The sequence below is a fragment of the Rhincodon typus genome, chromosome 33 (assembly GCF_021869965.1).
Source record: "Rhincodon typus isolate 14 chromosome 33, sRhiTyp1.1, whole genome shotgun sequence".
Classification (NCBI taxonomy): Eukaryota; Metazoa; Chordata; class Chondrichthyes; order Orectolobiformes; family Rhincodontidae; genus Rhincodon; species Rhincodon typus.
This window is the reverse complement of record NC_063364.1, coordinates 4,010,718-4,027,595: the sequence shown is the minus strand read 5'-3', so window position 1 is coordinate 4,027,595 and position 16,878 is coordinate 4,010,718. Positions and strand designations below refer to the sequence as shown.

The 16,878-nt window shown below is 42.0% G+C and overlaps 1 protein-coding gene across 2 annotated transcripts in view; it reads right to left on the bottom strand.

Moving 5' to 3' along the window:
• The window catches only part of LOC109936348 (cell migration inducing hyaluronidase 1), a 215,934-nt gene that overhangs the window by 58,696 nt on the left and 140,360 nt on the right, over positions 1-16,878 (bottom strand). For both annotated transcript variants that reach the window (XM_048615950.1, XM_020534964.2), the window contains exons 12-13: positions 8,165-8,334; positions 7,634-7,843 (exon numbers count right to left, since the gene is read on the bottom strand). In XM_048615950.1, coding sequence (XP_048471907.1) covers positions 7,634-7,843; positions 8,165-8,334 — 380 coding nt within the window. The remainder of the gene's footprint in view (positions 1-7,633; positions 7,844-8,164; positions 8,335-16,878) is intronic.

Here is a 16,878-nt window from a genome sequence, read left to right as displayed (position 1 = left end):
TTGGAGGACATGGGTGTCACTAGCTGGCCAGCACTTGTATTGCCAGTCCCTAGTTGCCCCTTGAGAAGGTGGTGATAAACTTCCTTCTTGATCAACTACACTCTATGTGCTATAGGCTGACCATAATACAATTATGGGGAGGTACAGGATTTTGATTCAATGACACTGAAGGAACGGTGACTTTCCAAGTCTGAATGATGAGTAATTTGGAGGGAAATTTGCAGGTGTTGGTGTTCCCACGTATCTGCTGCTCTTGTCCTTCAAGTTTCTTGAGTTTTGTTGGAGCTGCATGCATCCAGGCAAGTGGGGAGTATTCCACCACACTCCTGACTTGTGCCTTGTAGTTGGCGGACAGACTGTGGAGAATCAGGTGGTGAGTTCTTGCTGCAATATTCCTAGCCTCTGACTACTTTATAGCCACTGTGTTTACTTGGTGAGTTCCAGTTGAGTTTCTGGTAAATGGTAATCCTTGGGATGTTGACAGTGAAGGATTCAGTGATGATAATGCCACTGAATGCCAAGTGTCAGTGGTTAGATCGTCTCTTATTGGAGATGGACATTGCCTGGTACTTGTGTGGTGCAAATGTTCCTTGCTGCTTCTCAGCCCAAGCCTTCCAGCATCTGCAGTTCCTACTATCATTGTCCAGGTCTTGTTCCATTTGAACATGGACTGCTTCAGTATCTGAGAAGTCGTGAATGATACTGAACATTGTTTGCCAAAGATTGCACAGGTCTGGCTGCAAGCAACCGCAACTATCTTCCTACATGCCAAGTTGTGACTCCAACCAGCAGAGAGATTTCTCCCAACTTCCATTAATTCTAGCTTTGCTTGTGCTCCTTGAGAGCCTTACTCAGTCTAATCCAGCCTAGATGTCAAGAGCTGTCATTTTCAAGTTTTTTGCCCATGTTTGAACTCAGGCTGTAATGAGGTCAGGAGGTGAGAGACCCTGGCAGAACCCAAACTGGGCGTCACTGAGCAGGTTATTGCTGAGCAGGTGCTGCTCGATAGCACTGTTGATGACACCTTCCATCACTTTACTGATGATCGAGAATAGACTGATGGGGTGGTAATTGGCCGGGTTGCATTTGTCCTGTTTTTGTTTGCGGAACATTCCTGAGCAATTTTCCACGTTGTCTGGTAAACGCCAATGTTGTAAACTGTACTAGAAGAGCTTGCCTAAGAGTATAGAAAGTTCTGGAGCAAAACTTTTCAGTACTATTGCTGGAATGTTGTCAGGGCTCATAGCTTTTGCAATATTCAGTGCCTCTGACATGGAATGAATCAAATTAGCTAAAGAGCTGGAGCAGGCTGAGATGGAACACCCACTCAGCGCTTCTGGCAAGCTTGCTGTGAATGCTTCAGCCTTATCTTTTGCACTGATGTGTTGGGCTCTTCCATCAGTGAGGATGGGGATATTTGTGGAACATCCTCCTCCAATGATCTGTTTACTTGTCCACCACTATTCACAATTGAATGCGGCAGGACTGCAGAACTGAGATCTGACCTGTTGGTTATGAGATTGGTCACTATATCACTTTCAGATTCTGCTGTTTGGCATGCAAGTGGTCTTGTTTGGTAGCTTCACCAGGTTGACACCTCACTTTTAGGTCTGCCTGCTAATGTAATCACTCTGGTTAAATTCAAAGACCACAAATATCCATCTACTTGCAGCTCAGAAACACAACCTGGTTTATTGTAAAGTTTTCTTTTACTGCACATTAACCTGCAAAATGCACTGAAACACTGGACAAAAATCTTTCACATTGACTGCGTCATGGTTACATGAAACATATCAAATATTGGAGGCAAGAAACAACAATCCTTCCCCCCACTGAATGCCCACTCTCATTCAATTCTCAACTTTTATACCATTTTCACACTCCACACACAAAGCATGGAAAAGATTCCAATGGGTTCTATTCAATGAGAATTGATGAAGTTTTCCACAATGTCCTGGTGAACAATTATACCAGACAAACATTTCAAAGACTATCCAGCTATTTAGTTCTTTGCTGTTTATGGGAGCTTGCTATGCACAAGTGGGCTGCCCCATTTCCTATGTTACAACAATGATTGCATCCATTCTCTGTGAAGTGATTTAGGATTTCCTGAGGTGCTACACAACTACAAGATGTTTATTTCTTTCTATGGAATATTGACCAATCCTCACTAGATACTTTGGGATCTTCAATTAGGCTATTTCTGCCAGACCACATAAAGAGAACCGCAGCACTTAGAGTTATATCATCAACTAAATCTCAAAATCATCCATTAGAAGCTCCTCAATACCACAAGAAAATACATTAGGGTTTACTAAATTATCTAGCTTTGAAAAGCACATAATTGCCTTTTAAATTATGTGGAGCATGAGGCAACTGAAGCAGAATTAATTACACAGTAAGAAATGCATAATAGTGGATGAGCAACAGACCAGGGCTCCCACAATCATTCTTCATCTCCTCATTATACAGATAAATCAGTGTTTCTAGGATTGGATCAAACATGATCATTATTAGCACTGTCTAATATTTTCAGCGATGTTGAATAATTTTACTTCAACTTGATTGCTTTTTTAAAGAATTAGAGTGATAGAGCCATAGAGATATACAGCATGGAAACAGACCCTTCGGTCCAACTCCTCCATGTCAACCCAATATTCCAAATAAATCTAGTCCCATTTGCCAGCATTTGGCCCATATCCATCTAAACACTTCCTATTCATATACCCATCCAGATGCCTTCTAAATGCTGTAATTGTACCAGCATCCACCACCTCCTCTGGCAGCTCATTCTATTCATGCACCACCCTCTGCGTAAAAAAGTTGCCCCTTAGGTCCCTTTTAAGTCTTTCCCCTCTCATCTTAAACCTATGTCCTTTAGTTTTGGACTTCTCCACCCCAGGGAAAGGACCTTGTCTATAACCCTATCCATGTCCCTCAAGATTTTATAAACCTCTATAAGGTCACCCTTCAGCCTCTGACACTCCAGGGAAAACAGCCCCAGCCTTTTCAGCCTCTCCCTGTAGCTTAAACCCTCCAACCCCTGGCAACATCCCTGTAAATCTTTTCTGAACCATTTCAAGTTTCACAACATCCTTCCTATAGCAGGGAGACCAGAATTGCACACAGTATTCCAAAAGTGGCCTAATCAATGTCCTATACAGCTGCAACATGACCTCCCAACTCCTATACTCAATGCACTGACTAATAAAGGAAAGCATACCAAACACCTTCTTCATTATCCTATCTACCTGTGACTCAATTTTAAAGGAATTATGAAACTCCACTCCTAGGTTTCTTTGTTCAACAACACTCCCCAGGAACTTACCATTATTAGTAGATGAAAACCAATTAAAGTTTAAATGTGAACAGGGTAACATTGTTAGTTTTGGATTGTTGCAGTAAAGAGCATGGGCACAATAGACTGAATGGGCTTATTCTATGCCACAACCTCTGTAGATCCAAGTAATCAAAGTGCTGTTAAAGCAAATGGGACTAAGCTGTCAGCGAATTACATGATTTTACTAGAATTTAGAGTTATTTGCCATTTATAACTCTGCCTTCCAAAACCACAAATCTTCAGAGAAAGAGATAAGTATAATTGCAGATTTGATTGTTAAGTGTGCTGATTACTTCTGTAAAAAGAATGTAACTGCAAGGGGTTTGGATGAAGCTAGATTGGTCAGGAACTTTGGACAGATTGTCCCCATTATCTATGATTTTCAGCAGCAACAGGTACAATTGGTTCAAAGCACCACTTGCTAATTGCTCTGACCTGCAGTAAACACATCAATTTTCTCCGTCACAGAAATTTCTGATGTCCATAATACCACAGTTAAAATATTTTGATTAAAAAAATGTGTTAAGCAGATTCTTTAAATGTTTCTTCAGCCAGAGAAAATTAAACAGGAGCAAATGTCACTTGTGGTTGTTGATTTGTTCGCCGAGCTGGTAGGTTGGTTTGCAAACGTTTCATCACCGTACAAGGTAATATCATCAGTGCACCTCCGATGAAGCGTTCTTGGTCTGTCCCGCTTGTTATTTATGTGGGTCCGGTCTGATGTGGTCTCATTTCCGGTTCTGCTTCGTAGTGGTTGACATATGAGGTCTATTTCCATATGTTTGTTGATGGAGTTCCGGTTTGAGTACCAGGCCTCTAGGAAATCCCGTGCGTGTCTTTGGTTGGCTTGCCCTAGAATGATTACGTTGTCCTAGTCGAATCAGTGGTCTTCTTTGTCTGAGTGTATGAAAACAAGTGATAGTTGATCATGTCTATTGGTAGCTAGTTGGTGCTCATGTACCCCGATAGTGAGTTTTCTCCCTGTCTGTCCAATGTGGTATTTGTGGCAGCTCTTATATGGGATTTTATATATAACGTTGGTCCTGTTAGTTGTAGGTACGGGATCCTTTGTTCTGGTCAGTAGTTGTTATAGTGTAGCTGTGCGTTTGTATGCCACCATGATTCCTAGTGGTCGGAGTACAGTGGTGGTCATTTCTGATACGTTCTTGATGTATGGCAGGGTGACTACTGTATCCGGGTGTGCTGTGTCTTCCTGTTGTTGTCTATTGAGTAAGTATCGACAGACTACACCGTTGGGTAGCCATTGTTTTTAAAGACATCGTGGAGGTGTTCGTCTTCGGCTTTGCGCAGTTCCGGAGTGCAGCATTATGTTACGGGAGGCGCACTGATGATGTTACCTAGTACGGTGACGAAACCTCTGCAAACCAACCTACCCGCTCGGCGAACAAATCAACAACATCATCCACAACCCGAGCTACAAGTCTTCTCAAAAACTGTAAATGTTACTTGTCTTTCTCATTTATCAGTCTAGCTCCTTTCCTTTATGGCTTCCATGTCACGCACTGTAAGAAAAAAGACTTACGAACTCCTGGGCCAGCTGGCAGCTATTGTATTTAAATCATGCTCCAATTTGCATTGACAGCATCCAATTCCAATACTATACTGAGGTTTCTCACCCCTTGTAGCTGGGCTCTTGGGGTGCAGTGGTAGTGTCTTTACCTTTGAGCCTGGAGATCTGGGCTCTAGCCCCACCTGCTCCAGAGGTGAGAAATAACATCCCTGAACAGGTTGATTAAAAATATTTTCCCAAAGGGTGGACTTACATCTGTCATCGAGCTGGTACACAGCAAGTCGGGGACGTGGTCTTCATTTTAAATTATCAAACCTGGCCCAGATATTTCCCTCCTCAACTCTCTGGGCAATTATCTTCTAGGTTGAGAGAAGCATTAGACTGTAATACCAGTAACTGAGAAGGTACCTCAACACAAAAATGCTGTCTTTTTTAACAGTTGAAATGAAAAGAAATGGGGAGCTGCAAGGTGAATGAAGGGGACAACTGCACATTCTCCCCACATCTCCTTGGGTTTCCTCTAGGTGCTCCTGTTTCCTCTGGAGATGTGGTCCAAAGATGTGCAGGTTCGGTGGATTGACCATGTTGAATTGTCCTGCAGTGTCCAGGGATGTGAGGTGAGGTGGATTAGCTATGGGAAATGCAGGGGAGTTGGGATAAGGTAAGGGTCTGCATTCAAAGTGTTGGTGTGGACTCGATGGGCTGAATATCCTCTTTCCATACTGTAGAGATTCTATGATTCTATGTATGAGCAAGAAACTTCCCACAAACAGCTTTTGTCTGGGCATCCAGCAGCAAACTGGGAGCAAATTCCTCAGGCAGCAGATAAACCCCTTCTCCCCACCCTGCCACCATTGCCTTGGGTACCTGGAAGCCATTGGGAAAATCTCAGTTAACCTCCTGTAAACAAGGGTTTTTGATGAGTCCCCCCCACAACATGGGGTAGGGGTGCACTTTCAAACCTGCCTCAGTAAAAATGGCTGGTGCTGGGAATGGGAAACTGGAAGCTTGGCTAGTGCTGGTACTTTCAGGTTTATTCACTGCTGTTCACAAGCTCAGCAGTGTCGACGTTTAGCCTTAAGTGTCTGGTGCAAGACTTCAACCTTCTGGTTGGCAAGGGGGGAATCTATCACTGAGCTACACCCAAGACCTTTTCTGCAATGCCCTCAAACAAACTAAGGTTTAAGAGGCAAGACACATTAATCTATATTCTGTGCACCTCAAGCAAAATGTGGGTCATATGCTATTACTACTAAATGCTTTAAAAATGAAATAAATTCCATCAGTTTAGTGCAAGTGAAATTCACCAACGCCATGCTCCTGTGGCTACAGTGCTGTTAGAGGGCATGTGGTTGCATTTACAACACTAAACCCATGTATTATTTGTGTGCGGCTCACACTTGGCATAAATATAAAAGCAACACATCGTTTTTCTGTTCTTACCAACTATGGGTGTACCTGGCTAGCTAACAGTGAAAATGTTAGACAAATTATTTACAGAGATGTTGAAAACCCCTTTCCTGTGTGAACGATTCAGATCTGAAAAGGGACCAGGCAGATAAAACATTAACCAGAGCCAGGCAAAGCTTAAACAACTGTCTGTTCAAAACTGTGAGTTATAAACAGACAAGACAGAACCTATTTTAAATTGTCTTAAAATGGATGACTTGACACTTCCCCGAAGTAAACAGCCCAGTAATAGTCATGGTATTGGACTGAATCAGGTGACTTAATGTCAATGTGTACAGCTGAGTTTTAACATTCATGCATTGTTTGAATTGCGAGACCAAATAAGAGTAGACAGCAAATGCTTGCTTTTTGTTTCAGGAGATCTAGACATCATCCCCCATATCTGAGTGGTTGGCACAGGGATTTCCTGGCAGATGTCTGAGCCCTGGGATTAGGAAGCACAAATTTGGATAAACAGGAGTGCTGCAAATGGGATACGTTGACTTCTCAGTTCACACATGCACAGGTCAGAGTCTTTTCATTTTGGAGCCCAACTGACATCCAATTAGAAGACCTAAATGATAGTACATTACATCTTCACAAGTAGCCAAAGGAATGTTAAATTCAAACTAAATGTTTAAGAGCAAAGGGACTTTCTAGGCATAGAAGGATAGAGTAGAGTGCTTTCATTTCAATAACAGATTAATTCTTAAAGATTGAATAAAAACAAAGAAAAGGCTTATACATAACATCTTTAACAGGACACCCCAAAGCAGCTTGCAGCTTACAAAGCACTTTTTGATTTGTAGTCAATGTTGTAAAATAGAAAATGTGGCAGCCAATTGGTTTCAGTCAAGTTTCCACAAACAATAAATAGGGTAATTATCAGATAACCTATAATTAGAGAAGGTGACTAAAGGATAAATTTTAATCAGGACACTATGGATAACTCTCCTGCTCCTCTTAGAAAGGTGTTATAAAGATATTTTAAGTCAAATTGAGACAGAGAATGGGGCACTGATATAACATTTCATTCTGAAAGATAGTATTGCCAACACTGTAGCATATCCTCAGCAGTTATGCAGTGGAATGTCTGCTAAGATTTTATAGTCAAGATTTTTTAGATAACTCAATATGGTTTTACAAAAATACTCCTGCTGTTTAATCAGCCAATAGTTAACTTAATGTTGGTTAATTCAAAGACTTCAAAATGAGTATTTTATAGAAATTCTTCCCCAGTTTATACCATAGCAGAAAAACAGAGGAAACCATTTCACTTGCAGCTGTTTTCCTACCAATAGAAATTCACTCACCAGAAGTCCATTGGACCCATGAATGGTCACACATCGAGAGAAAGATTCATGAATGGAGATGCCCTTCACATAGGTCGGAGGGTTATAGCCACCTTTCTCATCGAGGTCTCCCGTCATGTGAAAATGAATGGGATAATGGCCCATAGACTGCTGGCCCATATGTTTGAGTTCAACCCCTTCAATGTGAGCTGCTTTGAAACCCACACCCATCTGCAGAATACAAGGAAAAGTTTTAATATAAATTTGATACAACTAGTAAAGCACTACTAGGTACTTCAACAACACTGTTGGGAGGTGAGTACATGAAATTCCTCTCTGTCAGTTTAGTCAAACTTTAAGCCCACTTAGATTAAATTAAATCTGAATTGCAAAAGATTATACACATAATACATGCAGCATTAGGCAAATTCAGGTTCCACATTAACCAAGGTTAATTTTGCTAATGTAAAGGTTTGACAATTAATGTTAGTTTAGCTTTCCAATCAATGTCAAGAATCCAATATTTTGAACACATACTGCATGCAAACCTACCTTAATGTGCCCTCCAACTGTGTCAAATTCAAAAAACTTGCAAGCATTATCACCGTAGCAATGATCCTCCATTTCTCCCATAATTACTATATTCCTGGACAGTACTCCAACTTCAGCCCGCATGTCAACACCATCTACTTCCGTTCCCATGTGCAAGTACTTTGCTTTTCCTAAAAGATTAAAAGGATATGGTCAGTATCAGGCAGCAGCACAGAGGAGCGTTCCTTTGTTCAACAATGAACAACACAGATAATTTGTCATCATTGGCGCAGTCATCTTTGGGTTGATATCTGGATGCATTGCATACAGACTTTTGGACAAGATCTTCCAGTGGACTGGGGAAGTGGTGGATAGTGGCAACTGTCACTGGACTAATAGTCTAGTACCTCAGGTGAATTCTCTGGGGACAGGAGTTCAAATCCAATCTTGAATTTGAATCCAACAAAATTTGAATCCAATAAAATTCTGGAATAAGACTTTAGCCTCATGACAACTATATAACCACTACTGATTGTTGTTAAAACCCCATCTGGTTCATTCATTTGCACTGGGGAAGAAAATCTCCCATTTTCCTGGGCTAGCCTACATTGTCCCTCTGCTATTAGGGATGGACAATAATGACTGGTCTAGCCAGCGATGCCCACATCTCATGGAAGAATAGAGAAAAAGAATTCCTTGGATCAAGGAATGGGAAACACAGGAAGTCATTAACAACTGCGTTTTGACAAACTCTATGACAGGCTTTGTACTTCACTGAGAACCTTTGTTGTGGCTCAGGACACACCAGAGACTTTGCACAGTAGTCTCCACCACTGGAGTCTTAGTACAAAGCCTTCTGCGTCAGTGGACAGCCATAAACACTACCAAGGAGTGAATGCTCTGCAGATTAAAAAGCTTCAGCAAACGAAGAAGCTTTTGCTTGGCTTCATGGATTTACATTCACAAAATAAAATGTGGGCAGATATCCTTTTTGCAATTTAGGAGCAACCGGTAGTATAAAATGTTAAGGTGGTTTTCAGCGTCACTGCCCACAGACAGAACGGTGTGGTATACAGGCCTCTCTTTAATCACAGAATCATAAAGAACAGATGGAAGCTATTTGGTTCACCATTCTTGTGCCAGAACAGGCCATTGGATGTCAGAGTTCCGTATTAATCTTCTAACTGCAGCTCTAGTGATCTGCTTCACACTCATGTGTAACACTCAATGTCCGAATGAAATTTAGAACCAAATCCCAGGTCACAGATGGAAGACTGAAGAGGTAAATTCTCAGACACATTAAAGACCAAGTTTATGGCTAGGTTTAGTGATTGTTTTGCACAATTGTGAAATATTATGTGTTTAGTTATCTTTACACTGAGCACAGCGAAGCAGGAAAATGATGAATGAAAATAGTTCTAAGAAATTCACCATATGGTGTGATTGTTTATTTCATGATAGCTAGTAGCTTAGCTTCCTAGATGTGCCATAAAGTTCAAGTAATTTGATTGGGTAACTACACCACTTGCTCATTATGGCTGTCTCAAACTCTAATTATTTCAGAGACCCTAATCATCTGTCCTTGACTTTCAACAGTATCAGCACGGCTGATTTCCCCACCATTCTGGAGGTTATTATTTTTGAGAAACTGACCTGGAACAGCAGGTCATCGCATTATTCATCCCCTGAATCCCCAAAGCCTATCCACCATCTACAAGGCACAAGTCAGGAGCATAATGGAACGCTCCCCACTTGCCCGGATTAGTGAAGCTCCAGTAAAACTCAAGAAGCTTGACACCAACCAGGACAAAGAAGCCTGCTTGTCTGGCAGCCCAAACACCACCTTCAATATTCACTTTTTCTGTCGCTGAAGCATAGTGGCAGTCGTGTCTGCCGCCTACAAGATGCACTGCAACAACTGGACAAGGCTCCTTCAACAGCACTTTCCAAATCCATGGCCTAGCAGGACAAGTGTAGCAAATATATGACAAAACAGTCGCGAGCAAGTTCCTGCCAAGTCACACACTTGGAACTATAGTATCATTTCTTTACTGTTGCTCGGTCAAACTCCACTGACCTTGAGCATGACCGAGGGGTGGTTAATGCTGTTGTGGTGCTGCTGTCAGATCCTTGGGTCCAGTTGCAGGAATTGGCCATTGATCCTACTTTCTTGGTCCCAGCAGGTCTCCTGATGCCTTGAAAAGCCACTTTATCTCCTTTACTATCCACCTCTACTGCTATTGAACCCAGTAGCACATTGATGAATCTCCTCTCTCTGTGACAATTTACATGTTTTCAATTCCAACAATATTATTCTTCCCCTCAAGAGGAATAGATGGCCTTTAAAATTCAAATTTTGGTTGCACCATGTCCTCTCATGACAATACAATTGACTGTCCTGCTGAATGCTAAGGCAGTGACAGTGTAAGGAGACAGCCAGAATCTGAGCTAGATGCTCGATCTGCACTAGAATCAGAATAGTGAGCTGGAAGCACTGAACTCGTACACTTTCCACCTCAGACAGAAAGAGCATGGGCTGCTCTTGAATCATAGTCCTTGCACCCAAAAAATATGGGCATAGCAAACCTTTAGTGCCATGAGTTCAAATCCCACTCCGGCAAGTTGTGGAACTGAAATTAATAATTCTGGCATTTCATAGATGTGCAACAGTAATTTTAAACTATGAAACCTTTCAAGGTTGTTAGAGGAACATAACCAACTCACTAATATAGTTCAAGGAACAGAATCGGCCTCTCTTACACAGTCTATATGTGACTCCAGTCATATATTACAGAGTTAACTCAGGGCAACTTGATATTCACAATAAATAGTGCCTTCCCAAAGGCCCCTTGAAATCAAAATGGGCTTGATACAGGTTGCATCATGGCAAGAAAAAAAAGATCAGTAGCTTATAACTTAACAATGCAAGGCTATTTACACTTTCACAACTAGTTAAATGTTAAAACATGGTCCGAGGCAGCACATTTTTATTACAGTCAGTGATGGAAGCCTAAACATTCCAAGTGCAAATAGCATGACGGGTGTGTAATATTTGATGCCTTCACTAATTAGTAACGACACAGTGTTGAATTTAAAAAAAAAACTACTTAATTTTAGCTCCATGATACACAAGCAGGCGTATCTGTGCTCAACGACAACTCCTGTCTCCTCTATAAACTATTTTCAATGTCATCAGTTCTTATTGCCAGTGACGATGCCATGACCATTAATCAAGAAGGTTTGAGTAAAGCAGTTCTATGCTCAGCCTGTCATGAAGGAGTCAAAACAAAACAGCCTACACTTGTGACTGGTACACTGCTAAAGTTAACGGGAAGAGCACAGCAACACCATGCTGTATAAATTAGTCCTCAACTCATTCAAAGGCTAAAATAAGTCAAAACCCCAAGGTTAAGCCAGTTAAAAGATGGAGTGCTTTTCCTTGTCAACTTCTGGGCAGTACTGAACTGGAAGTTACCCCTCGCTCTTTACAATAATTTGAGATTTTACTTCTGTTCCTCACCCCATTGCCTACTTTAAGGAGCTGTCCCAGGCCCACAAAGACTCCATCTGCCATTGCTCATTGTCAGCTCTGAGAAAGGGTCACTGATTCCGAAATGTTAACTCTGCTTTGTCTTCACAGATGCTGCCAGACCTGCTGAGTTTCTGCAGCAATTTCTATTTTTTTTCTGATTTCCAGTATCAGTGGTTTGTTTCATTTTTTTTGCCATTGCTCATGTGAAGTTCAAGTCGTTTAAGTTCCGGATCTCAATTGCAAAAATCCGGTGTGTGCTGCTACCCATGTCAACAGGGAACTCCATTGAGCTATTCAGGTGGGGTCAGTACAGGATGGAGGGGGTGATGGACCCAGCAAGGGTCACACACACCCCAGCAGCCTGGCATTTTCCCAAGGGCTGAGTTTATTTAAAGGGAAGATGGACACGCTGATGAGGGAGAAGTGAATTGAGGGTCACGATCATGGGGTTTGATGAGGAAAGATGGGAGGAGCTGGAGTGCACCATAAACACAGGCTTGGACTGGTCAGTGCGAAAGGCCTGCTCCTGTGCTTGCTTATATCCAATAAAAACCTTTGCAATCCATGTCCCCACAATAACAGAAAAGACAATGGGGCTGGACAGGCTGGGACTTTTTTCACTGGAACGTAGGAGGTTGAGGGGTGACCTTATACAGGTTTTATAATATCATGAGGTGTTTGGATAAGGTGAATGGCAGCTGTCTTTTCCATAGGATGGGGGATTTCAAGACTTGGGGGCATACTTACACGGAGAGCAGAACGAACTTCCAGAGGAAGCAGTGGATGTGGGTACAGTTACAATGTTTAAATGACATTTAGATAAGTACATGAATAAGGAATAAGGAATGAAATGGTCCAGGTGCAGGCAGTTGAGACTAGTTTTGTTTGGGAGTACAGTCGGAATGGACTGGCTGGACCAAAAGGTCTGTTTCCGTGCTCAATGACTCTATGACAATGGTTTTAAGAGTAGGCACTGACTATCTCTGTGTGAGATGCTAGTCACCAGTACACCTTCTTGGCTACCTCAAATTTGGAATCAGAATCCAATGTCCTGGTTTACATACTGAAAATGTTCTCCCACCTGGGACTGGTGAAGACTCTACATCCTATCAGATGGGCACTTAGTGGTCAAAAACCACTTAATAAAAGGCTGCAATGAACTTGCTGTGCTCAACTTGGCTGCCACGATTCCCACAACAGGGATTTGCAGGTACTTCAGTGGCTGTTAAACACTTTAGGCCCTTGCTAGACTGGAAAAGGCACTATAGAAATGCAAGATCTTTCCCTCCTATTTGCCCAGCACTCACTCATTCATTATTCGGTTTCAGCAAAGCAGGTAATACACGGTTAACGGCACAAACTCTATAACCTAAATGCTTGTTTTCTCATGCCATTTTTGATGATTTGGGTCATTCTTCAAAACAAATTATTTTCAAGCTCAGTGGAGATTTACAGATTATTGTAGAGGAAAATCAGAAACATATGTGAATAGTTTGAAGTTTCCAAAGATCTACTTTTCCATTGCTTTGAAAGTGAGTTTTTTTTTGCCAGGGAATGGAAAAAATAATTTCAGCAAGATAGTTCAAAAAATAAAAATGTACAAAGAATTAGGGAGCGTGTTCAGCCATGGGTTCTACAGAATCAATGAATCCTACCATGGTTACAGTGCAGGAGGCCATTCATCCCACTGTGTCAATGCTGGCTCACTGCAAGACTAGCTGACTAGTCCCACTACTCCCCATTCCTTTCCCATACTTCTGAAAAGTGTTCTTCATCACATAATTATCCAATTCTCTTTTGAAAGCCTCAGATGAATCTGTCTCTCCCACAGTTAATCCTGAGTACCCTGAAGAATGGTAGGTGTTAGCTTAATTGTCTCTCTTCATTCACTGTCCCAAAATGGATCATTTCCTACTTCTTTGCATTAAATTCCATGCGACTGATACCTGCTTGTTCCTATAGCCTATCTTCTCTTAAAGTCTAACTATATTGTAGAATATTCCAATGTTTGCAAATCTTGATATTGTGTCCTGTACATGCAATTTTAAGTCAGTAACATCAACTAAGAAAAGCAGTAATCCTAATACTAATCTCTGCGAAACCCCATGGTATATAGCTTCCTCCAGTCAGAAAAAACAATTTCCTTTCATTATCTCAAAGATGTATCAATGTTGACACTTCCCTTTTCATTCCATGGGCTCTACCTTTGCTGGTGAGTGTATTATGGGGGTACTTTGTGAAGCAGCTTTTGAGGTCAACATACACCACATTATCCTCATCAAAAAACTCAGATTAAACATCATTTGCCTGTTGCAACTTTATGCTAACTTTTGTAATGAATCACAGTTGCACACACGGTCTTCAATTTTTTTTATTCACTCTTGGGATATGGGCATTGTTGGCTTGAGGAGATGGCGCTGAGCTGCCTTCTTGAACCGCAACACTCCATGTGCTCTAGTGAGACCCACAATGCCATCATGGACAGAGTTCCAGGATTTTGACCCAGCGATAGTGATGGGAGAATGATATATTTCCAAGGCAGGATGGTGAGTGGCTTGGAGGGGAACTTACACGTAGTGGTGCTCTCATATATCTGCTGCCCTTCACCTTCTCAAAAACTTTATGATTTGATTTATTTGATTTATTTATCATCACATGTATTTTATTACAAAATACAGTCAAAAGTGTCGCCACTCTCCGGCGCCACCTCAAAACACAGAAAAATAAACCAAAACATAGAACATAAAGGAGGAAAAATAAAGCTCAACTTTACAGTCCTTCTTGTTAAGTGCTCAGCCATGAGCCTGGAGTGGCCAACCATAAGTGCCCTCACTACGCTGCCAAAACAACAGTTACCACACTTCAGTGCCATCTCACCTCCACCAAACCATCACCACCATGGATCCTTGCTGGACCTCGCCAATGCAGCCACCACAATGCCACTGGGTACCGAACCAGCCCAACCTCACCTCCACTGTTGCCACAGGTTTGCTTTGGGCCCACCTCGCCGATGCAGCCAATGCCAATGCTGCCGGGTCTCACACTAGGCCCAAACCTGCTTCCATGAGTCTGCACTGGATGCAAATGCTGGCAGGAACACAAACTAACCTCCACCCCCGCAGAAGCCATGAGTCCGCGCTGGGCTCACCTCGCTGCCGCTGATGCAGTCACCATGAATGAGCTTGTTACTGTGCCTGTTTTGCTGAAGAAGTACTCGAAAAAAAGTCCTCCACTGAAAAGATGAGCTAGTATTAGAATCTGAGAATGACAGATCACATTACGAAGCTGTTCTAACATTTCTGCAGGTACGAGCTGCCTTATCTTAATTCTTTTCGCATTCCTTATCTTTCTCCTTAACTGGTGTTTTCCTGTGCAGCTTTCCCGAGTTGGACAAGAGTGACTGTCACATGGTTGTAAACTCAGTTGGAAATCTGTTTGGAAAATGAAGGAGGGCAGATGTCTAGTTTATACTGAATTCCATGATGCTTTTTTAAGAGGTGCACAAAAGGCAGTTTCTAATCATGTTGAAAGATAACAGAAGTCATGGGTTTTGAAGATTTTCTTTCAGGATCTTTAGTGAATTCTGCAGTGCATCTTGTCAATGGTATACCTTGCTGCTACTGAGCATTGGTGGTGGAGGGAGTGAATGCTTGTGGATGTGGTGCCAACTGAGCGAGCTGTTTTGTTTATAGAATCCCTACAGTGTGGAAACAGGTCATTAGGCCCAACAAGTCCACACAGACTCTCCGAGCAACATCTCACCCAATTTCATCCCCTTACCCTATTCCTGTATTTCCCATGGCTAATTCACGTAACCTACACATCCCTGGACACTATGGGCAATTTAGCATGGCCAATCTACCTGTGCATCTTTGGACTGTGTGAGGAAACCAGAGCACCCGGAGGAAACCCACGCAGACACGGGGAGAATGTGCAAACTTCACACAGTCATCCGAGACTGGAATTGAACCTGGGTTCCTGGTGTCGTGAGGCTGTAGTGCTAACCACTGAGCCGCCGTGGATGGTGTTGAGCTTCTTGAGTGTTGTTGGAGTTACAGTCATCCAGGCAAGTGGGCAGTATTCCATCACACTCTTGACTTTTGTCCTGTAGATGGTGGACAGGTTTTGGGGAGTCAGGAGGGGGGTTACTTGCTGCAGGACTCCTAGCCTCTGACTTGCTCTTGTTGGCCCAGATTATCATCCCTAAAACACAAGTTGAACAGTCTGGTTTGCTCTTGTTGGGATTATTCTCTCAGCTCTTCTTTGAACAAAGGTGTAGCGTTTCAAATTCTCCAGTCCTCTAGAACCATTTTGATATTTGATGATAGAAAGATTATGGTCAATATCTCTGTAATTTCCACCTTTACTTCCTTCAGCATCCTCAATGCAACCCATCCAGCCCTGGGGACATATCGACCTCTAAGTGCAGCTAGCCATTCTATTACCAAGTCCTTATTATTTTCTATAATCTCTTTAATCATCACTCCTACCTCTCTCCTTTCATTCCTTCTCCATCTTTTGGCATTATCTCGTATCCAAGGATGTTTAGTGGCTTTTTTGATCCAAATCTCCATTGTTGCAATGACATCAAATTCCCATGTGGCTGTTTACAACCAGAAGCTCAGTGACCTTACATACCATAACCTGTGCATTTATAGATAGGTCTGTAAAGTTAATTTAAACCTTATTGTACTCCCTCTTATATCTCACCTAATACTTACCATTTCTTTCTCTGACGTGAGCTGCTTCTCCCAGACCTTTGTGAACCTTATTTACCCTTCCTAATGCTATATCCTGGTTGCCATCCTACACCATGCTGCTGTACGTACATATATTTTATATATGTATATATAATCAATGGATTTATTATAAATATCCATACATATCTATATATTTTAACTGTGCAGATGTCCCTCCTCTGGAGCAGGTGGGACTTGAACCCATGCCTTCAGAAGTAAGGACACTATCACTACACCATAGGAGCTCCAGTTAAATATTGATAGATACTTTCTAATCAACCTGTTCAAAGATGTTCTTACATACCTCTGGAGTATGTGGAACTTGCACCTGGGCCTATTGGTCCAGAGGTAGAGACATTACCACTGTGCCACAAGCACTTCAGTTAGATATTTACATATATACCTCAAAGCTCTCTTCACAAGTTCAATCACAATTTCTACTTAAAACGTAACAACGTTCCAAC